The sequence below is a fragment of the Microtus oregoni genome, unplaced genomic scaffold (assembly GCF_018167655.1).
Source record: "Microtus oregoni isolate MIOR12 unplaced genomic scaffold, Mior012 000053F_ref0000044, whole genome shotgun sequence".
NCBI classification, from domain to species: Eukaryota; Metazoa; Chordata; class Mammalia; order Rodentia; family Cricetidae; genus Microtus; species Microtus oregoni.
The window spans coordinates 11,771,239-11,794,542 of NW_024543829.1; the positions used below are offsets into that span (position 1 = coordinate 11,771,239).

General features: G+C 40.9%; 1 protein-coding gene across 2 annotated transcripts in view; it reads left to right on the plus strand.

Annotated features, from left to right (window-relative positions):
* The window catches only part of Stk3 (serine/threonine kinase 3), a 205,671-nt gene that overhangs the window by 145,583 nt on the left and 36,784 nt on the right, over positions 1–23,304 (plus strand). For both annotated transcript variants that reach the window (XM_041637754.1, XM_041637753.1), the window contains one exon: positions 7,087–7,262. In XM_041637754.1, the coding sequence (XP_041493688.1) occupies positions 7,087–7,262 (176 nt within the window). The remainder of the gene's footprint in view (positions 1–7,086; positions 7,263–23,304) is intronic.

Sequence of the window (23,304 nt, forward strand, 5' to 3'; positions counted from 1 at the left end):
GGTCAGAATTTAACTGCAGCTGGAGAAATTGATGTCAGCTTTATGTGGTTACCCTTTTAGTGTTGTAAGAAAGTGTTTGCCATAGCAACCACAATCACATATGACTGCCTACCTCATTTGCACTGCAGGGCCCCAGAGTTCTCATGTCCACTCCTCTCTCTCAATAGCAAGTGAGGAACATCATCTTCTTCCCCTGGAGACTCAGATGCACACTGTGGCATGTGTTTCAAATTGTAAAGTAAAACATTAACTAGGCAGTTGCAGCTGCCCTTCCCGTTAACTTCAAAACAAACCCAATCTATTTTCCTCTTTAGAACGTAAAAGAAACTTGAACATTTTTTTGTGTGTCACAAAGGCACAGTCTAAAGGCCAATAGTGAGTTTGAAGTGAGAATAGAAAATATTGATATATGTAAGCACTTGCATCTAAATGGAAATCTGATTATGAAGTCATCCAAAAAGAAATATCTAATGGAGCAGACTGCCTTCTTTTGTTTAAGTTGTTTTTTAGATTTGTTAACTCTGTGTGAATGCTAATTTCTGACTTAGTGGGTTATTGTCCAGACTTTAATAGAAATAGGTGGTATCATTTATTGAATATGTGTGCTGAATGTCTTTTAAGTTTTTGTCTGTGCCATTTATATTTTAAAAGGATTGTTCTTGTTGTATGTGTTTGGTTTTGCTCACGTGTATGTATGTGCGCTGTGTGAGGAGGCCAGAAGACGGCTGTGGAGACCCTAGAACCCGAGATACTGATGGCTGGGACACCATGTAAGTGCTGAGTATTGGTTCCTCTACAAGATCAGCCATCTCTCTAGCCCTTTGGCCCCTATTTGTTATGGCATTCTTTTTGTATAATTTTTTATTGATATTTATTGAGCTCTACATTTTTCTCTGCTCCCCTCCCTGCCTCTCCCCTCTTCAATCCTCCCCAAAGGTCCCCATGCTCCCAATTTACTCAGGAGATCTTGTCTTTTTCTACTTCCCATGTAGATTAGATCTATGTAAGTCTCTCTTAGTGTCCGCATTGTTGTCTAAGTTCTCTAGGATTGTGGTTTGTAGGCTGGCTTTCTTTGCTTTATGTTTAAAAACAACCTATGAGTAAGTACATGTGATAATTGATTTTCTGTGTCTGGGTTGCCTTATTCAAAATAATGTTTTCTAGCTCCATTCATTTTCCTGCAAAATTCAAGATGTCGTTATTTTTTTCTGCTGTGTAGTACTCCATTGTATAAATGTACCACATTTTCCTTATCCATTCTTCGGTCGAGGGCCATTTAGGTTGTTTTTAGGTTCTGGCTATGACAGACAAAACTGCTATGAACATAATTGATCACATGTCCTTGTTGCACAATTGAGCATCCTTTGGATATATATACACAAAGGTGGTATTACTGGGTCTTGAGGAAGGTTGTTTCCTAGTTTTCTGAGAAATCGCCATACTGATATCCAAAGGGGCTGTGCCAGCTTGCATTCCTACCAGCACTGCAGAAGTGTTCCCTTTTCCCCCAACCTTTCCAGCATAAATTGTCGTGTTTTTGATCTTGGCCATTCTTACAGATGTAAGATGGAATCTCAGAGTTGTTTTGATTTGTATTTCTCTGATGACTAAGGACGTTGAACATTTCCTTAAGTGCCTTTCAGTCATTTTAGATTCCTATGTTGAGAATTCTCTGTTTAGGTCTGTACTCCATTTTTTTATTGGATTATTATGTGATCTTTTGGTGTCCAGTTTCTTGAGTTCTTTGTATATTTTGGAGATCAGACCTCTGTCTGATGTGGGGTTAGTGAAGATATCTTTTCCCATTCTATAGGCTGTTGTTTTGTCTTGTTGACCATGTCCTTGGCTTTACAGAAGCTTTTCAGTTTTAGGAGGTCCCATTTATTAATTGTTTCTCTCGGTGTCTGTACTGCTGGGGTTATATTTAGGAAGTGGTTCCCTGTGCCAATGTGTTCAAGTGTACTTCCCACTTTCTCTTCTATAAGGTTCAGTGTGGCTGGCTCTATGTTGAGGTCTTTGATCCATTTGGACTTGAGTTTTGTGCATGGTGATAGATATGGGTCTATTTTCATTTTTCTACATGTTGATATCCAGTAATGCCAGCACCACATGTAAAATACGCTTTCTTTTTTCCATTTGATATTTTTTTTGCTTCTTTATCAAAGATCAGGTAGGCTGTAGTAGGCGACCCAGTAGGAAGAAAAGGATCCAAGAGGAGGTGAAAGAGTCATAGACACCTCCACTGCCACTGTTAGGAGTCCCACAAAAGCCCCCAAGACACACAACTGCACCATGTGTGCAGAAGATGTCGGGCAGATCCATGCAGGCTCTATGACTGCCACTTCTGTCTCTGTGAGCCTCTGTGAGCAAGCCCTGCTTAGTTGGTTTGGTCACCTGTGTTCTCCTGGTAGCCTCCATTCCCTCTGATTGCTACAGTCTTCCTTTGCTCTCCCACAGGGCTCCACAAGCTTCGAGAGAGGGACCCAATTGGAGATCTCCAATTTAGACATAATGTCTGGCTGTAGGTCTCTGCACCCTTCAGCTGCCACAGGAAGGCTTTTCGGTGACACCTGGACAAGGCACCCATGTATGAGTATAGTAGAATTGCATTAGGAATCATTTTTATTTGTTTCTTTTCTTCTGCCAGTCCCGTCGGTTCTACCCTAGGCTTCTAGAAGTAGCCAATCTGTGTTCGTGGCCATCCAGAGCATGGGCTCCCTCTTGTGGCCTGGGCCTCAAGTTAAACCAACTTTGACCATGCCCACCATTCTATGCCATGGTTGCCCCAGCACATCGCGCAGATTGGACAGCTCGAGGGTTTATGTCAGGGTTGGTGTCCTGGTTTCTCTTTCTGTAGTCTTCACACACCAGAGACCAGAGCGTAGGGGTGAAGGCTCCATACAGGTACCAGCTCAACATCTCTACCCTTTGGAAGCTCTTATACAGAATTGTGTCACCTAGCCACTCTGCCAGAAGAGATCTCATCCTGACAGTGGAGAAAGGGCTGCAGGCGAAAAAGGGGCTCTTAGGGCAACAGCTCCTGACAGAGATGATGCTGGCTCAGTCCCACCCTCTGTGGCTGGAAACAGTTCTGAGGAGTTCCCCTCTTTGTTATAGAATCCCGGGGATCACTCAGCCCTTATGGTTTCTCTTGCCATGGCTTATATCTGATTGAGCTTATGATTCTCTGACTTACTACAGAAGAAAGTGTTGGCTTTTCTTCTGCCTTTCCTCTACTCTTCCATGAAAGGAAATTCCTACTGAAGTACTCTTGCTTTTAGTTTTTAAGACTTTTTTTTTCACAAAAGATTTATGTTTTCCAATAATCTTTGCAGAGTCACCAAATGTCTAAAATTCAACTCAAATAAAAGAAGGCAGTCTGTTCCTATTCCATTAGGTTTTTCCTTTGGGTAATTTTATAACAAGACATTATTAACTCAGTACGCTGATGCATGCTCTTCTCTTCCTTCCAAGCCTATGCTGTTGCTCTTGCTTATGTAGGTCATATTGGTAGCTGCTTCATTAATACCGGGTTCTCACAGGAAACGTTGGTCTTCCATCCATCCCATTCTCAGATATAAAGATCTGAATTAGGAGTTACACTGTGCTGGAGGTGTGGCTTTCAGTGATACAATGCATGTGCAAAGCCCTGGGTTTAGCTCCGAGCTCCCCTCAACACACGCAAACACATGTACTCACTCATGCCCCCCCACACAAAGGGAATCACTTGTATTCTAAAAGACCCTTAAGTATTGGTAAGGTTTCTGAAAGGCATTCCATGTGTTCTGAGAGAAAGCACAAACCATAACTAGAATATCTGTGGTGGGGCCAGGTGAGAGTAGTGCAATCCTGGCCAGTATGGGGAAGAGGAGCCATTTGAGAGGGACATTGCTCAGGAGGTACTGTTTCCTTAGTAGTTTTGAAGGTGTGTGTGTGTGTGTGTGTGTGCGTGCGTGTGTGTGTGTGTGTGTGTGTGTGTGTGTGTGTGTGTCCAAAGCTCTTGTGCATACTTAATTTACTTGTAAAGGATGCGGTCAACACTCTGGAGGCTGAGGCAAGAGGATCATGAGTTCAGAGAGAACCAACTTGGGCTGGTCTTTGCAAATTTTACCTTCTCAGTCGTTAAGTTCTACTCATCAAAGATCATTTTCCTCTTCTCTGATTCAGGTCTCCTATTTTGTTTCTTGTTAAAGTCCTCAAATATCTATGCATGTGAACCATTTTAAGACTGTGATGAAAATCTGAGCTTACATATAACATATAATTTTGTTACAGAATTTCTCTTCTTGGGCTAGGGGTATACATAGTCAAGCACATACCTAACATATATGAAGTTGTGCACTTGTTCCCTAGCAACACACACATACAGACACATACACACTTAGTGAGAACAATGAAGAAGGGAGAGAGAAAAGAATACTAAGCAAAAGGTTTCTCTGTTACCTCCTTACCTCTCACTTTGTGTTTTCTTTTTCTCAAGTATGTTTTCAAGAATTTATGCAAATGTAGAAATGTAGTCTTAATGTGTTATTTTCCTCTGTTCTCATAAAATGAGTTGGAACTTGAGACTGAGGATATATATATATATATACATATATATATATGTATATATATATATATATATGTCCCAGTTTGCAGTAAGAGATTGCAGTAGAAACTAAATGAGGTTTAATATATGGATCCCAGTTTGTGGTAAGAGATTGCAGTAGAAACTAAATGAGGTTTAATATATATATATCCTAGTCTGTAGTAAGAAATTGCAGTAGAAACTAAATTTCAATTCTGGAAATTCTAAAAATATGTGTTTTAATGATGAGGTCTAGAGATAAATCCAGGGTATTTAAAGTTTGTTGGAATTGTTGATGAAATGTTTCTAATTCATGCCAGTAATAAACCCTGATGCATCCACCAGTCCCTCCCCCTTCCTCACAGTTTGGCTTCTAGTCTGCGCGTCAACAGTTGAATGACTTCTGTGTTTCAGCTATCATGGTTAACACTGCAGTGACCATGGATGTGCAGATATGCCTACATGACCCCGTGCTTAGCTTTCCAGATGTATATTAGGAATAAGGTATAAATTTTATGTTATATGTGGTTTACCATTTAAAATAAACTGCCTAACCAATATGAAACAAGTAAGAAATTTGTAGGGTTAGGAGACAGTCATATCATCTTAAGGTAATGAGATACTTTAGACAAATATATGCCCTGCAACTCCTGTTTCTTATGTTCTTACCTAAGCAAACTTACTACATCCAAATACACCAAATAAATAAACAGAAGGCCTGGAGAAGTAGGGAAGGGAAAAAGAAGCCAGACGCCTGCATGATGGTTCCGTCTCACTAACCCCTCTTTTACTGAAAGTAGATTTTTTTTTCCCTCACATAATGTATCCTAAATATGGGTTCCCCTCCCTCTACTCCTCTCAGTTCCTCCCCACCTCCCCTCCCATTTAAATCCATTCCTTTTCTGTCTCTCATTAGAAAACAAATAGACTTCTAAGGGATAATAATAAAACATAGCAAAATAAAATACAATATGATAAAATAAAAACTGTCACGTTGGAGTTGGCCCCTTTTTTAAGTTAAAAATTCCTCGCTCTGGAATTTATGGCAGAGAGAGAAAGCACTGCCTCTGCTTCCTCCTCTGCTGGAGACTGAAAGCACTGCGTTCCCATTCCAGCCAGCTGTGCTCTTAGCGGTCAGCCGTCAGCTGCGCGTACTGTTGCAAGTGCATTCTAAATTGGCCCTGTCACTGTTGGGACCGTTGTCACAATTCACAATGCTGCAAGTCTGCTGTGTCCCCACGGGACGGTAAACAGGATGAGGATGAGGCTGAGGAACGTGACACATGAGCAGACCTGGGCTGTTTCTTGAGAAAACAAAACAGCAAGGACGAGAGAGTCACCCAGGTCTTCTGATGTCTGAGCCACCAGTGTGTGACGGGAGCTCGCTTGGAACATGAGTACAAGTGACAGGACAAAGCTGAGCCTCTTGTCCCCGCCCTAGGAAGTCCTTCTGTAAAATGTAGCTCACTTTCTACCTGCAGAGTTAGATGAGAATGCCTTCTTGGTGGTCTCATGGACAGTGTTTGACACCCTAGGGCTTTAAGGAATCCAGTTTAGAAACTACTGATCAAGACCTTAACTACAAGATTTTTTTTAAAAAAAAAAATAGTTATTCTAAATGTTATTTTTACTGTAATCGTTCAATATAAAAAATTAGCCATCAAAGGATTCCGAGCAGCAAAAAGGTAGAGTTTGTTTGTATTTAGAAAGTCACTGTGCTGACAGTACAGTCACCATCGGGTTCCCAGAAGCCCGGTCATTGGGGCTGTAGCACCCCTCAGTCCCCTTTTTTATGGAGTAGGCAAAAAAATGCCTAGAGACTAAGTATCAAAGATAGGGAAACTTAAACACCTCTGTTAAACAATTTTGGGATCCATGTTGGGGAGAGGAGGGTCTGAATTAATTCTCAGCTCCTTGCTGTCTGGCAGAGGTGGGCGAGCTGCAGGTTTGGTGGGAACTATCTTGCACTTAGCCTCAGAGGTCAGCTGGCATCAGGTCTGTCTGCTGTGATGGCCGGCAGTTGTAAACCTGGAAACAGAACTGAGGACAGTCTGAGCTAAAGAAATTGCTTCAGGAGACAGGCAAAGCCATAGGAGCCCCAGGAGCGGGGGATTCAGATAGAAGATGAAGGGAAAGCATCAGCCGCCCTCCCGTCCAGTTTCTGAGCAGTTTAAATGTCTGTGATTATCAGCACAAACATAAACGTGAATAGAAGAGAAATATTTAAAATGTCCTGTCCTTGACACTGGTACTCTTCATAATAAAATTATGATAAATATTTCATTAAAATAATGAAGTGTTTTTATAGTCAGGAGTATTTGGGGTCTTTATGTACTTGTTTCATATTTATATGGTCTGGACACATTTTTCATTTTACATTTAGGAAATGACTGTGTTGGCCCTGACTTTGACCAGAATAAATTTATTATATGACTTACTGAAAATAATTCCCCATTTCATTAAATACCATACTTTTTAAAATGTTAGAGCTTACGCCCTCCTGTATTTCTTTGCCTAAGGAAATGCCACATCACCCCAAGTACAACGACCATCTTTCATGGACTACTTTGATAAGCAGGACTTGAAGAACAAAAGTCATGAGAACTGCAATCAGAATGTGCATGAGCCCTGCCCTGTGTCACAGAGTGTGTTTCCTGATGACTGGAGAGTCCCTCATGATGGAGACTTTGACTTTGTGAGTACATTTTCTTTCTTCTTTACTGTATGTCTATAAATTACAGACTGCGTATTAATGTGTAATCATAGCTATGGCTTTAATTGTAGCTTACTTATAGAGCTGTATTTACAGAAAAATGTAAATATTGCTAAATAAATCAACTCAAATTTAGAGAAACATGTAGGCCCTCAAATACTGTATATGATAACCATTTCAGTTATCAAAATAAACCATGTAGAGTCATATACTCTAATATGACATGTACATGGACTCTATATCTCATGGCCTAGACATTGAAAACTGAGTGTTAACTCCATTTGATTTCTGTATTAAAACTGTGTCTGGTACACAGGGCTTCAGTGTGAATCTGTGTCTGGTACACAGGGAGCTTCAGTGTGAATCTGTCTGGTGACAGGGAGCTTCAGTGTGATCTGTGTCTGGTGACACAGGGCTTCAGTGTGAATCTGTCTGATGACAGGGAGCTTCAGTGTGATCTGTGTCTGATGACAGGGAGCTTCAGTGTGAATCTGTGTCTGATGACAGGGCGCTTCAGTGTGAATCTGTGTCTGGTGACAGGGCTTCAGTGTGAATCTGTGTCTGGTGACACGGGGCTTTAGTGTGAATCTGTGTCTGGTGACAAGGGGCTTTAGTGTGAATCTGTGTCTGATGACAGGGAGCTTCAGTGTGATCTGTGTCTGATGACAGGGCGCTTCAGTGTGAATCTGTGTCTGGTGACACAGGGCTTCAGTGTGAATCTGTGTCTGGTGACACGGGGCTTTAGTGTGAATCTGTGTCTGGTGACACGGGGCTTCAGTGTGAATCTGTGTCTGGTGACACGGGGCTTCAGTGTGAATCTGTGTCTGGTGACACGGGGCTTTAGTGTGAATCTGTGTCTGGTGACACGGGGCTTCAGTGTGAATCTGTGTCTGGTGACACAGGGCTTCAGTGTGAATCTGTCTGGTGACACGGAGCTTCAGTGTGAAACTCTGTCCTAGTGTGTATTTTGTTTCATTTTCTTTATTTCTTCTACTTGGTTTACTATTATTTGTTTCTTTAAAAAATGCAAAAAATACAGATAAATCATTTTAATGCAAATCATTTTAATGTATTTGTTTCCAGAACTTGAAAGACTAAGTTCTCATGATGAATTCTTTAATGAAAAAAAAAATTGCAGTAGAATTTTGCTTCAGGAAGTTTAAATGCTTTGATACTTCTACAAAGTGTTCAGGAATGGTTATTCTCAAAATAAAATTATAATCATTTGTAATTATATTTTTAGTAGACATAATACTTATAAGCAAATAAAATGTAAATGATACATATCTTAAAATTTTAAGTGATTTAAGTAGTATTAACCCATTTTTAAGTATCATGATAAATGATTTGGGATTATAATTATTTTAAAGTAGTGCCTTTCAGGATCACTTTTATTTTTGAGTATGTTTGTGTGTATATGTGTTGTGTATGTTTGTACATGTTTGTATACCAGAAGGCAGTAATTGGTTCTCACTTCCCACATGTGACTTTCGGGGTTTGTACTTGGATCTCTGAGCCCTTACCCACCGGGCCCTCACCCCCTGGGCCCTCACTCCCTGGGCCCTCACCCCCTGGGCCCTTACCCACCAGGCCCTCACCCCCTGGGCCCTCACCCCCTGGGCCCTTACCCACCGGTCCCTCACCCCCTGGGCCCTCACCTACTGGGCCCTTAACCACCGGTCCCTCACCTACTGGGCCCTCACCTACTCAGCTCTCACCCACCGGGCCCTCACCTACTGGGCCCTTACACACCGGGCCCTCACCCCCTAGGCCCTCACCCACCGGGCCCTCACCCCCTAGGCCCTTACCCTCTGAGCCCTTATACACCGGGCCCTTACCCACTGCGCCATTTCGCTGTCCTGGGATTAAAAATATTTTTAATTTTGAAAGCTTTTCTCCTAAATGCCTTTATTACTTGAGGTTTTTTCATATGAGGTATTAATATTTAAAAATCTCAGGCTAGAGAGATGGCTCAGAGGTTAAGAGCACTGGCTGTTCTTCCTGAGGTCCTGAGTTCAATTCCCAGTACCCACATGGTGACTCACCACCATCTACAATGAGATCTGGTGTCCTCTTCTGGCCTGCAAACATACATACAGGCAGAACACAGTATACATAATAAATAAGTCTTTTTAAAAAGTTTTAAAAATCTCGCCTCAATAAATTTAGCAATAATTGCTAGTAAATATCAACACTGTGACCCATGGGTTATCCTGAAAGCAGTACAGTACTGTTTACCATTTTTTTCAACATTAAAGAACTTAAAAAAACAAAATCTGTATTTCTTTTGTTCTGGTGCGATTTCATTTTAAGCCATTTACTTTAAAAATACATAAATTATTTAGATTGCTGACATTCTAACTGTAAATCATTCATGAGCATGATGAATAATGTAGAATACTTAGCATCAAAGAATTCTGCCTTGTTTCAGAATAAATCTTAACCTCTTGGATGGTTTAAAATGAGCACACAATGGGTGGTGGATAAAATACCACAGTTAAGGATTAGCAAGTAAGATGGATTAGTATTGCTTCAGTAATCGTCGGAACCATCCTCCAACTTATGTCTGTATGGGCATGTTTGTGTTCCATGTATGGGTATGTGTGTGTCCCATGTATGGGCATGCTTGCATCCCATGTATGGGCATGCATGTGTCCCTTGTATGGGCATGCGTGCGTCCAGTGTATGGGCATGTGTGTATCCCATGTATGGGCATGCGTGCGTCCCGTGTATGGGCATGTGTGTGTCCCGTGTATGGGCATGTGTGTTTCCCGTGCACGTCTGGATATCACAGGACACTCTGTAATAGTCAGTTCTCTTTCTCCACTGAATGGGTCTTGGGGATTGAGGACTGCACCCCAGGTCTGGCTTTATTTGCTTGTCATTTTGTGGAATAGCGGTGTGGCTGGCTTCGTTACATGATTTATCTGTAAGTCTCACCTAGTTTTCTCAAGTGACTTCAGGAATTTATCACTGTGATCAGGGCAGCTGAATGGCCTCTGAATTGGTCTGTGTAGGTTTCTGGTAGACCCCGTGGTTCCGCACTACACCCTTAGGCTCTCCATTTACGATGCACAGACGGTGTGTGCAGCAGTAGAGGCCTCTGGATGCGGGAGAACAGAAGCCGCGCTCCTCTTAGAATAACCTTAGACAGTGAAAGGCTTGTGCACTGAAGGCTGCAAGGTGCCGCTCAAAGTAGAACAGAGCATGAGAAGGTGTTTCCTGTTCATTGTTGGAAGACTTAGGGTGTCTGCAGACTCAATGTTCTCCATTCAAACTATGGCAACACTTTCTAGAGAAGCACAAAAATTCATCCTAAATTCTAGGGCCACTAAACGTTAAGCTAGCTTTGAAAAGAAAGTCAAAGAAGCAAAGGCCACTGCACTGAGCTGTGTGGTGCTGGCGTGAAGGCTGAAGGATGCACCCCTCTAGTGGTGAGGAGCCTCCAGCTAATCCCTCGTGTACGGTCAGGATGGTTTTGACGATGGTGCGGAGAGCGCTGTGTCCGGCAGCTCTGACTACTTTGTCAGAATACCTGAGGGAATGACTTATAACATGAAGGAATTTATTTGAGCCCACAGTTTTAGAGGCCCCAGAATATGATCGGGTAAACACATTGCTTTCAGACCCCTTGTGGTGTGCAGGGACTCAGAAGCAGTGAGTCTGCTACTGGGCCTCATGTCTCACATTTCCATCCTTCCCAATAGTGCCAACCCTTCAACACACGCATCTTTGAGTGACATGCAGTGTCCAAAATATGGCCCAGGAGGGTAGTTGTTTTGACAGATGTACAGGAAAAGCTGCGTAAACCTTAGAAGGGAATGAAGCCAGGCACTTGCCTTACTCTGTGCACAAAAGTTAACCAGAGTCAATCAAAGGAGCAAATAGAGGAACTGGAGAGGCAGGACGATTCCTGACTCTGAGTTCCTTACTTTTTCTCTTTGGTATTACTGCAGAATAACAAGTGGTAGAGCAATAAATAGATAAACCAGACTGCATCAAACCTAAACGTGTGTATTACAGTCAGATATCATTGCAGTGAAGAATAACCCACAAAATTGGGGGGAAAATTCAGATTACATATTTGGTGATGTGTTAATATCTGACATGTTTAATGAACAACTAAATAATGATTTTAATGATAATGATAAATAAGGACAAAATTATTTCAAAAGTGAATAAAGGAGCTAAGTAGCAATTTCTCCAATGAAGATAAAGTACTGACAAATACATTAAAAAGTGCTCAGTGTCGCTAGTCAGTAGAGAAGTTAAACTTAAAGAAATAGTGAACTTTAATAACAATGACAGCAAAACCCTGAAAATGGAAATTGATAGGTGTGTGTGTTCTCAGCCTTTTGGCTAAAATCAAGTACAGAAAATCAAGTTTTCAGTTAGCATATATAAGGTAAATTAATGAGAAATATTGGTAGTTTTCTATTCCTGTTTTTCCTGCTGCTTTACTAGAAGTCAGCCCTTGGGCTTTCACCTTTCTTAGCTCACAGAGTCCTGGTGTTCATCCTGTCACATCAGCACAACTTTCTACAATTAAGATTATCGTGTAGAATTAATTGATAGGAAAAGACAAGAAAGTAAGTTGTGAGGTATGGACTTGGGATAAAACAGTAATTAAATATAACAGAAATAAAGCAGCTTGCATCAGCGTAGGAGACATCAGGGAGGACTCGGGAGGGGGGTGTGTCCTCAGCAGACAGAGACTTCTGGGCTTACAGTGGACACAGATCTTGCTGACAGAGACTTCTAGGCTTACAATGGACACAGCTCTTGCAGACAGAGACTTCTGGGCTTACAATGGACCCAGCTCTTGCAGACAGAGACTTCTGGGCTTACAATGGACCCAGCTCTTGCAGACAGAGACTTCCGGGCTTACAATGGACCCAGCTCTTGTAGACAGAGACTTCAGGGCTTACAATGGACCCAGTTCTTGCAGAATGATTTCTCCACTTACTTGCACAGACTGTGTAGCCTTTAAGAGGAATTGAGGGAGTGACCGGGACAGTTCTGCCCTCCCAGCCTCTGCTTCACCTGCCGTCTGCAGCCACTCCACATTCTCATCACGTTGAGGAATGAAAAATGTGTGTAGCAGCCTCAGAAGTGCACATAAATAGGGATAAGTAGAAGAAGGGTCGTCTGGAGAGAAGAGTTGATAAGAATCAAGTGCATTTGGTAGAAGGTAATGTGTGACAGCGTCAGAGGAAGCACGGGTGGACACTGTGGTTTGGTAGAAGACCACGCGTGACAGCGTCAGAGGAAGCACAGGTGGACACTGTGGTTTGGTACAATGCTTCCCTCAGTGTAACGGAGCAAACTAAAGGCAAGAAAGACTCCACCTGACCCCAGCTGCTGATCACTAGGGGAATCTGGTCATGTTTACTCTCTGATGTGTCTCATACAGAATGTTCATGTATGTGGCTCCTTGGAGTGGGGAGTGTGCTGAGCATCCCGTGTCCTCTCTGTATGGTATGTTTCAAGGCTGTTTCCAAAAGAGAGCTGACTCTTGTAGGCTCCTGTATCTGTTTGATAGACTGTTGCTTTAAACAACAAGGCTGTTTGGCCCAGTTTTTCAAGACTTAGAAGTTGTCCTTCTGCCCTTTTAAGAAATAAGAGAGCACTTACAGTCTCGATATTCAGAATGGATTCCTGAAGGGTGGGGCTGTTCTCAGAGGCACCTGCTGCCCAGATGTGCTAGGACTAGGAAGCATTTTTCTTTGCCTTAAAGTCTATATGCAGTGTAATTTGTGTATTTTAAACTTTCAGCATCTATCTTTTGGATTTTTTTTGTGAACTGTTTCATTGTGTTCTTGAATGTAATAAGATAGCAACAGAACTTACAGCAGGACCAACTGGAAAGTTACTATATAAAGATGGGAGATAAAACGTATTTTTATTACTGATTACTTTAACTCTGTTAAACAGCAGAGGGGGGTTCTGTTTTGAGTGTGTCGATGAAGATGCCTAAAACATATATAAAAAGCAGATCTGCTTATTCTAGCACCATTCCTATGTTTGGGATTTGTTAGAATTATTTCCAAAATATCCTCGGCGTCCAGATTGTTTAAATAGAGTACATGTAGATCTTGTTTTTCAAAAGTTGCAGCCTTCACATTAAATAGACATATTTTTGGTAATGTAAAGACTTTGGAATAAGAGCAAATATTTAGAAGCCATCTGTTAGTCCCAGTGTTTTTAAAGGAAGAAATTGGGTTGAAAATAATTACTAGTATAAGTGGAATTCAGTAGGTCATGTAGTTTTCGGTTTTAGCCCAAACTGACCGTAAGTTAGCATTCCTGATTACTCTGATTCTTAAGTATTTACTTGGTCTGTGTTGTTCTTTTGAGCTAAGGCCTGTAAGAATCCTCCAGGACAGTACTGAAGGACTAAAGACTGAAATAATTATGGCAGAAAACAAGCAAACCATCTCCTCTGAGTGTAAACTGGCCTAGGTCTTCTGTAGTTCTACCCCTGATGACTGGGTTTGCAAGTCAGTTTGTTACCGCAGTGGTTCTTAACCTACGGTCTCCAAAAACTGTTTACATTGTGATTCATAGCAGTAGCAAAATTGCATTTAGGAAGTAGCAACAAAATAGCTTTATGGTTGGGGGTCAGCACAACATGAAGAATTTTATATTAAAGGGTCTCAGCATTAGGAAGTTTGAGAGCCACTAGGTTATAGGAAAACCAAACAAAATAAATCATTTCTGAAGAATGTAGAAAAATGGCAAACCCAGAAAAAGAATGAACCCTGAAGTCACCACGAGCCTTTAAAGGGTCTTCCTGTGTTTTTGTAGGGTCCTTCACTTTTTCCCGTGCCAGCCGTTGTGATGGGGTATTTAAGAGACGGGAGTGGGGGTGGAGTGTGGAGGGGTGAGGTTGTGGTGGGTGGACATTAAAAGCCCAAGAGAAGCCAGCAACAGAGCCCACCTTGTAGAAGGTTTGAGGAGAAAGCCTGAGCCAGCCCTCACCAGGTCTTTCCATGCTGTCGTGTGCTTTATCTGATGAAGAGTAGATGAGTCCTTACTTTCTAAAGAGATTGTTCCTGAAAGCTTCTCTTACACTGGAAGGACTGTTCCTTTCAGTTCCTCTTTGGTCTTAGGAAATCATTTTAATTGGGTATTTAGGCACATTGTCATCAATTAGCTTTGCATTAATTAAATAATTATTGCCAACTCTTTCCAGATGTGTGCAAGAGTATTAACAGAATATGAAAAGATAGCTGTGGATGCTTTAGATTTATTTTTATGGGGTACAGAAGAAATAAACTCATAAACTCTCCAGTGTTGGGCGAATGGCTGGGAGAGTTTATGATTACAGGTGTCCGTGTGCCATGGCTGCAGTGGACGCGGCACATTGTGCTTGCGCTCCCCACTCATTCCTTAGAGAGCCAACAGGAAATTAAAATTAATGAGAAGCCTGCACTTCAAAATACTTGCAGAATTCTTGCCTGTTCTTTGCCAGCTCACGAAATTGTGCTGGCAGTCATGTCCAGCAGATGGAGCGGTGTGTGCAGAGTCGTGCCATGTGATTGTCTGGGTCTGTGGGGCTGTGTAGGGTTTTGACTGTACATTTACTTTTAAGAGAATCATAATCTGTTTTGGAAAGAAAAGTAGCCTCCATTCAAAGAGAAGTATTTCTGTACCACAGAAAATAATGAGACTAGTAAGCAGCAAAGCTTCATTCTGTTGAATCCCTAGGAACCACAGGTGATAAACCACAGTTTCTCAGGTGTAATTTAAACCATTTAGCCACCTAAGGTAAAGTTTCTGCTTTCGTAGTTCTCAGTATGATATATGAAGCATAGTTTCTGAATTTTTTGATAGTTATGTCTAGGCAAAATCAACTGAAACATTAAGCTAATTCTGCTTATTTAGGTAATTAATCCTTAAGTTAAAACTCAATATGGCATCATTTCCTTTACAAATTAAAGCAAGCGGGCTTGTACTTATTGGATTAATTAAGATAGAAGGCACAGGTGCAGTGTGTGGTTTCTTGTCACCGTATAGGAATTTATTAAGATGTTTAAAGCATATGGTAAAAGGAAAACTGTCCCACCAAAAAGAATTCTAGGAAACAAAGCCTTTCCTCACAGTAATTTGTTCTTTTTAGGTGTAATTTACTTAGAAGATTATATAGGGAAAATTGCCTACTTTACATTAACAACAAATATATTGTTCTCCAAACATATGTTTGGGTTAATGCTTATGTCTGGGGAAGTCATTTTGCCTCCGATGGCTTTCTGCTTAGAGACATATTTTGAATAGTCAGTAAGCCGTAAGGACCGCTAGAGCAAAACCTTTGAAAGATGTTAATCAATAGTGAATTTTAGGATCAAAGGGTTAGACGATCTAATTCATCATCTTTTAATTTAAAACTGGCATCCACTAATGTTTACCTCTTGAAATAAACCATGAGATTTAAACTAAGTTTTAGAATTGATTGAAGACACCAGGAACATATCAATTTGTGTTTTACAGTGTAATAGTTTTTCAATACTTTAAATTTTTTGAGGGCATAATATAATTGCATCATTTTCTAGCTTCCTTTTCTTCCTTCCCTATATACCCCTACCTTGCTGTGTCTCACATTCATGGCCTCTTTTTAAAATTGTTGTTACGTATATACATTTGTATTCCTATATATAGAAATAAAACCCATTCAGCCCATATAAAATTACTTGTATGTATATGGGAATAGAATAGTATTTACTTGAATTTTCATAAATAAAAATGTATTTAAATGAAAAGTTAGCTTTATACCTCATAATTACTTCAGATCTTGAGAGTACACGGCCTTTCTCCCTCTACCTTCCTGGTACGTCTCTTGGGACCCTGTTGGAGCCTATTGTCTTGCTAGCCTGGTTGAACTGATACCTGGCTCATATTCCTTCACAGTCTATTTTAGATTAACTGACTTCCCCGTGCTCTCCCTCCCCCCTTTTTAAAGTCAAAGCCTTTGGAAAGGTTGGACTCTTCCTGCTGCATGATTTTCCAGCAAATGGTACCTTAAAATTAGTCTTGACTCTTAACTGGGCATCTACCTGTAGTCACTCTGAAAGCTGAGCTAGAACTGAGTTCAAGGCCAGCCTGAGCTACATAGGGAGTCTTATTTCTTTAGCAACAACACAAGTCCAAAGCCCAAGTGTCGTGGCTCAAAACCAAAGTCTCCTGACTTCACAACCGTTCTCTACTGGGAGAGACATTCTCTCCTCTGAGCTGCAGACAGATTTATCGCAGCCTCTGCGGGTGATGGGGTGATGTTGTGTGCTGTCGAGATGAGTGCATTGGGGTGAGAAATTGATGACACTGGTCTGTTTCATAGGTCATAGGGAGAACCTTTATTGTCTTTCTGAATTAATAACAAAGCTGCCCTGAACATTTCTTAGGTATGGGGTGGTGTTCTTTAGGTTTAAATGAGGAGACTATTCACCTCAAGGAAATTTAAGGAATAGTTTCAGCTATTGGGTTTTTCTCAACATTTCCTTGAGCATTTACCCTGGTGTCCCACGCTGTAATTAAATTATATAAGCACTTTTTAGATAGTTGCAACTAATTCAGTGCATGCCTAAATTAGCCCCTTGATGCAGATACACTTCAGAGCATGTAATCAGCATGAAAAGTTCCAAGTTTCTTAGCACGAATTCGCTTTCAGTTCAGAGTTATACTTTCAGAATTAACTGTTGTAAGGCAGATAGACAATTATGAAATACTTCTTTGGAGATACAAAGCAAGTGCTTTTTAAAGAAATCTCATTATAGAATTCTTTATGGCACAAATAAAAATTGAATGAATGTGTGAATTATAGGTGCCACATGTGGTCTGCATTAGCATTTTATTAACAGGAAGCCAAATATTTCACAGACAACGGTTTACAAAACTTGATACTAAATTCTCTTCAGTTCTAGCAGAAGAACTTGAGACTGAATTGTTGCTAACTGCTCTTGTAAGGACGACTGTGTGGACCACGGGTGCTGCACAGTCGTCAGCACTGACCTGTGCTCACACTTCATGTTTATTATTTTTAGCTTTGTTCATCCATCCCAATCTGACTTTTCTGATTCTCAATGTCTGTCCATCATCTGTGGGTGACATCAAAAGACTGTGCCTGAGCCCATCAGTGCTTATTAAGGGCAGGAACTTGCTTCAGTTAACAGTGTGTAGACACACACAGACACACACACACACACACACACACACACACACACACGTTTGCTAGATATATGATGAAGGAATAAATTAAAATATGAATGTCCATTAGGTCATGAGTGTTTATTCCTAATACTGAGTGTATACTTCTGGCTGGTCCCAGATTGAAGACCAAAGCTCCAACCCAGGCCAAAATGATGCAGAAGCCTCTCTAGTGTAGAGAAAGCCAACAATCAGATGGGGCTGTCCTGCTGACCCAGAGTTTACTGTTAGGTTTCAGAATCAGCCCCACACTCCCAGGTGATCACCCTAACCCACAGAAGAGGGTAAAGGTGAATCGCTACCATGGGGATTCAGTGTTTTTCATAACAGCTTCCTCATTCAAGTCAAGCTGGATATCCCATCCAAGATAATACCCTACAGGAAAGGGAGCCTGTCATCTCACCTTCTAGGTGGAATCTGCAAACCTGTCCTGATAAATTTGGTAAATGTGGTAAAATTTCAATTCCTTTATTTCTGAAGATAAAGGCTAATGGAACAAGCTGAAAGAGCAGAAGAGCCTCGCACCAGAGAAGAACTGGTAGAACCCTTCACAGAGAATAGGGGTACCTCCCACATTTCCCTTGGGCCCCTAGAAGAGAACATCGCTGCTTCCCAAGCCCGTGTGAAGGACTACGGATGAAGGAGATAACGGGTTCTGTTGTGTCCATGGCTTACCTGTGGGGGCAGGGTTGGAACTGATGCCATAAAAGGGAAAGAGCTGACTTTTCTGAAGAAGGCTTCAGTGATCAAGGGAACCACACAGTAAAGCCAACAAAACTGGGATCTCATCCATGCGAGAGCCACTCTACTGTGAGGCGGTTCTCGGCAGAGACCTGCTGTCTGAGATGGTCAGGCGGGATGGTGGCCTCCGCCTCCTTTGTCCTCCAGGCCCCACTCCCCTGCTGCCTCCACGTGAGCAGACCCAGAACAGGAGAAACCCTGTTAGCTGCCTTAGCCAGGGCTGTCTGTTCTCAGTCCTCAGGTTTAAAGTGGAACGGACAAGGGGAGATTTTAGTCAAATTTGAGATTAAAAAATTTAAGTAGTTGAATTTTTACTTAACTAAAATGGCCAAAAAGTTAAGCATTTGTCCAGCTTCATAATGAAAAGGATAAATGAAGTGTTCCCTGTGTTTAGTGTTGTGCTATGAAAACAAAGAGTGTGACACCATTATTTATACATTCCATTTCTAATTTGTGGCATCAAGGGTTCTTTAATGAGGCTTCTTAAAAAATAGAACTTACTTTGTAATACCAAAGAAATATTGCATAACTTGTTTGTCTATTTTCCTTATAAAAGTTGAAACTTAGAGAAAATGCAGGCTAGTTACAGGCTGTCATCTCCATTTGTGGTTTATTATTCTGGAATTTTAAAAACGGCCACATCACTTTTAACAAGTTACAACCTTTAAAATATGATACTTATGGGAGTTTTCACTTCAGTCTCTGCTTCATAACTAAAATGGTATAACAGGACCATGCATATCAATTTACTATTAACAATTGTACACATGTCCTCCGAGCCAACTGAATATTCCTTTAAAGTCAACTTTATAACTTAGGAAGAGCTTGGCCTATATTAGTATATTAAAGAAGCATGAAATAAGGAAACCACCTTCTTTGAGAAGAAGGGCTTCGCCCTTGAGGACTTCTGTTCAGACTCCATGTTTTGTGCAGATGGTCTACATATTTCTGTGGGAAGTAGGTGGGATCCATGCATTTGTATATTTCCAAACGTCAGTTTTAGGAAGCATCTTAATTCATGCTAAAATTCTTAAAAGAAAATTCATAACTGCAAGGAGCAAGCACCCTGGAGGCGGCAGTTCCCGCCGTTACTAGTCTCTGTATGGAGGCACTTAGTGCCTGGGGTTTGAGCTGCACCATAGTGTTCCTGTGGGGGCAACACTCTCAGATAGCTCAGTGAGACTATATATATTTTCTTTATAGAATGCAAATACATTTTATCTACTCTTTTACATATTTACTAAAAAGGATCACAGATATACAATGTGTGCAATAAGAAGATGTGATATTTTATTGCAGTCATAAAAAGTTGTGTAAATATTAAATTATTAGGCATTGCATTTGAAATAGCTAAAACTCACATGTGAACACTTGTCTTACTAGATGTTATTCATTTAATTGGAACTATTTTTCTTAATTAATTAATTTCCAAGAACAGTAAGAACTGTTAATAGGGTCAACATTAAGTTAGAATATGTTACATTTTTCATATTTTCTTGAAATTACATGATCTAAGTATAATTAGTATTTTATGTTCTACTTTTAGAAGTCTTTTTCTAGGATAAGATAACAACTGAACATTTTGAGTTTTTAATGTTTCCTTTCTTGAAAGGAACTTTAGATTTCCACTCTGCACCTTTTCTCCTGATTCTAGGCAGATGCTTGGAAGCTAGCCTTTTCCTTCCAGCATGCCATTTTATCTAGTTCATGTAGCTGTCAGTTCTTGATGTTTAACACAGCGTGCTTGCCACCCAATCAAAACATAAACAGCATTTCCTCCACCATTGCTGCTGTCCGCTGTATTAAACACAAAGAGTTACTCATGAGAAGGACTTTTAATTTGTTCTGTATCCCTTCCGTCCCTGGGCATCTTCTTGTTTGTTCAGCTGTAATAAACTGCACCTAAGTTGATGGTGTTTTTACTGTATTAATAGTTCAGAAGAATCTTACTTTGTTTTTATTGAGAAGCTGTGAATAGCTGTAACTTTTTATGGTTTGAAAATCCTCCGATGTTCCAGAGGCTGAAGAAAGGAGGGACGTCTGTGGCTCAGTAGGAGAAGGGGACTGTGGGCCAGGGGAAATGTCACTGTTTGGAAACTAACTAAGGAACTAGAGGAAGGACAATGCGTGCATAGCTGCCTAGTGACACAGACAGAATTAGGACATGCATGTTTAGGGTATGCCACTGGACTGTTAAATAGTGCTTAATAGCAACTTAAGAAAATGGATCCCTACCAGAGTACTAATCTTTCTTTATTCAAGTATTTAGGTGCCGGAGTAATAAATATGAAAAGTCTTTTTTTATTTTTCCAGGTTTTATTTTGATTCATATTTGTGAGTAACCGGACACCCACCAGCATCAACAGAATGTATTTCATAGCCTCACACCTTTCCAACTCTTCCTCTGGGTTTATCCTCTTAGCACTCCATGAAAGATCTGATCCTGAACCCTGCTTGTAATTGTCACAATATTTAAAAGCAAAATTCAATTTATATTGATGAACTTACTGTATATGTACTTAGAAAAATCTTAGCTGACTAAAAAGTGGCTGATTAATTTTGTATATGTATGGTACGTACCCAAGTCAAGAAAAGGAAGTCATTTTGTTCCTGTAATGACTTTGCTTTCTGAAAACTATATGAAATCTAGAGCTGGTAAGATCTAAAAAACTTTCTGTATTAAAAAACAAGACTATCGCAGATGAGTAGGGAAAGATGGGTACTCAGTTGGACAAATCTGGCCGGCATTTTGGAAAGCCTTGTTCCCGTAAGCCGGCTTTCCTGCTCCTCCTTGTCAGCTAAGGTATGTGAAAAGAACCTGCGAGCTTCTGCACTGGACTTTCCTGTCTTTGTTCCATGTGCCAGAAGCAACAAAGGCCACAAGGTTAAAATGTTTATTTGAACACATTTTAGAATATGTGTATACCAGTCATTTTGTTTTCTTCGGTCAAATTTTGGGAATTTTAAATTGTTAAAAACTTAGTTTAGACTTACTTTCCCATAGATTTTTTTCCAAGTTGTTTTTTTTTTTTGATAAATGAATCTGTCATAAAACCAAGCATAGCTATTTTTAAGCATTTTAACAGCTTTATTGACCTGTAGCTGCCTTCTCTAGCTCTACAGTCCAGCTATAGTCATACAGCTAATCCCGCAGTTAGTGTTAGAGCAGGGTGGGGGGGGGACATTGTATGCAGGGTGGCATGTATGTTCTTGTGTTACAGGAACAAATATATAAGCCATGCATCTGGAAACCAGAGAGCCACCTGAGGTGTTGATCCTTACCTGGGACTGTGCTCACTGATGGTGCTGTATAGCTGCCTGGCCAGTCACAGGGTTCGCTTATCTCCTCTCCACACCACTGCTGCTGCAAATCCACACCGCCACGCCTGCTTCCTGTGTGGGTTTGAATTGAATGCTTGCCTGTCAAGCACTTTCCCACTGAGCTATTTACTTAGCTCTCGGTTTTAGGATATTTTTATTCTTATCCTCCAAAGAAACTCTACATTCATTAAACAGTAACTTCATGTCTCCTTTAACAACAATTTTGCTGAGTTATCTCCTTCTACTATGGGTCCAGGGGAACTTAGGTCACCTGGCTTGTATATCAAGTCATCTTGCCTGTTCTAGGTATATTCTCTCTTTAAATTTAAAACATGTATTATTTACCTTTACAGAGGTGTGTATGTGTGTGTGTGTGTGCCCATGACATGGTGCACACACTGAGGTCAGAGAACAACTTGTGAGAGTCCATTTGCGCCTCTCACACGCGGGTTCTAGGGATCGGAGTCGGCTGGTCAGGCTTGGCAGACGGCGGCTGTGCCCACCGAGCCATCTCATTCTGAACAACAGATGTTTAATCTTGCTGCTTCTCTGTATGTGATGGTATGTGTGGAGTGTGCACATGTATGCAGTTGCACATGTGTGTACCGTGGAGTCCTGAGAAGGATGGTGGATGCCCTGCTATCTAACTCTACCCTAATTTTGTTGAGGCAATTTCTGTTATTGAACTCAGAAGTGCGCTTGCAGCCAGCAAGCCTCAGCAATCCTCCGGTCTCTGCCCTCCCTAGCATAGGAGTCACAAACACACGCATTCTTTTATGTGGATACCAGGGATTGAGACTCAGGTCACGTGCTTGTGCAAATAAGTGCTTTCACCCAATGTGCGCCTCCCCGCCTGCTAGTCCTGCTGGCTTAGATTTTATGGAGAATGAATTCTATTTTGTTTTTTTTTTCATGGTCTCTGCTTTTTTTTTAACTGATATTTATTAAGCTATACATTTTTCTCTGCTCCCTTCCAACCCTCCTCTAAGGTCCCCATGCTTCCAATTTACTCAGGAGATCTTGTCTTTTTCTATTTCCCATGTAGATTAGATCTATGTATATCTCTCTTAGGGTCCTCATTGTTGTCTAGGTTCTCTAGGATTGTGATTTGTAGACTAGTTTTCTTTGCTTTATGTTTAAAAACCACCTATGAGTGAGTACATGTGATAATTGTCTCACTCAAAATAATGTTTTCTAGCTCCATCCATTTTCCTGCAAAATTCAAGATGTTGTTATTTTTTTCTCCTGTGTAGTACTCCATGGTACCACATTTTCCTTATTTATTCTTTGGTCGAGAGGCATTTAGGTTGTTTCCAGGTTCTGCCTATGACAAACAAAGCCAAGTTATGAACATAGTTGAGCATATGTCCTTGTGGCACGATTGAGCATCCTTTGGATATATACCCAAAAGTGCTATTACTGGGTCTTGAGGAAGGTTGTTTCCTAATTTTCTGAGAATCACCACACTGATATCCAAAGGGGCTGTACCAGCTTGCACTCCCACCAGCACTGCAGAAGTGTTCCCTTTTCCCCACAACCTCTCCAGCATAAGTTGTCATCAGTGTTTTTTATCTTGACCTGAATTCTATTTTGTGTATCCTTCTGTAATTTTATCCTTGAAGAAGCTTCAGTAAGCAACCACACTTTTTATCTAGGAGCTACTTTGCTATGGAAGGTCAGGGTAATTAGATTACTAAGTTCATTTAATGGTAGCTTGACGGCTCTGTAGAACTTGATATATGCATTGTAAATTATATGTGGG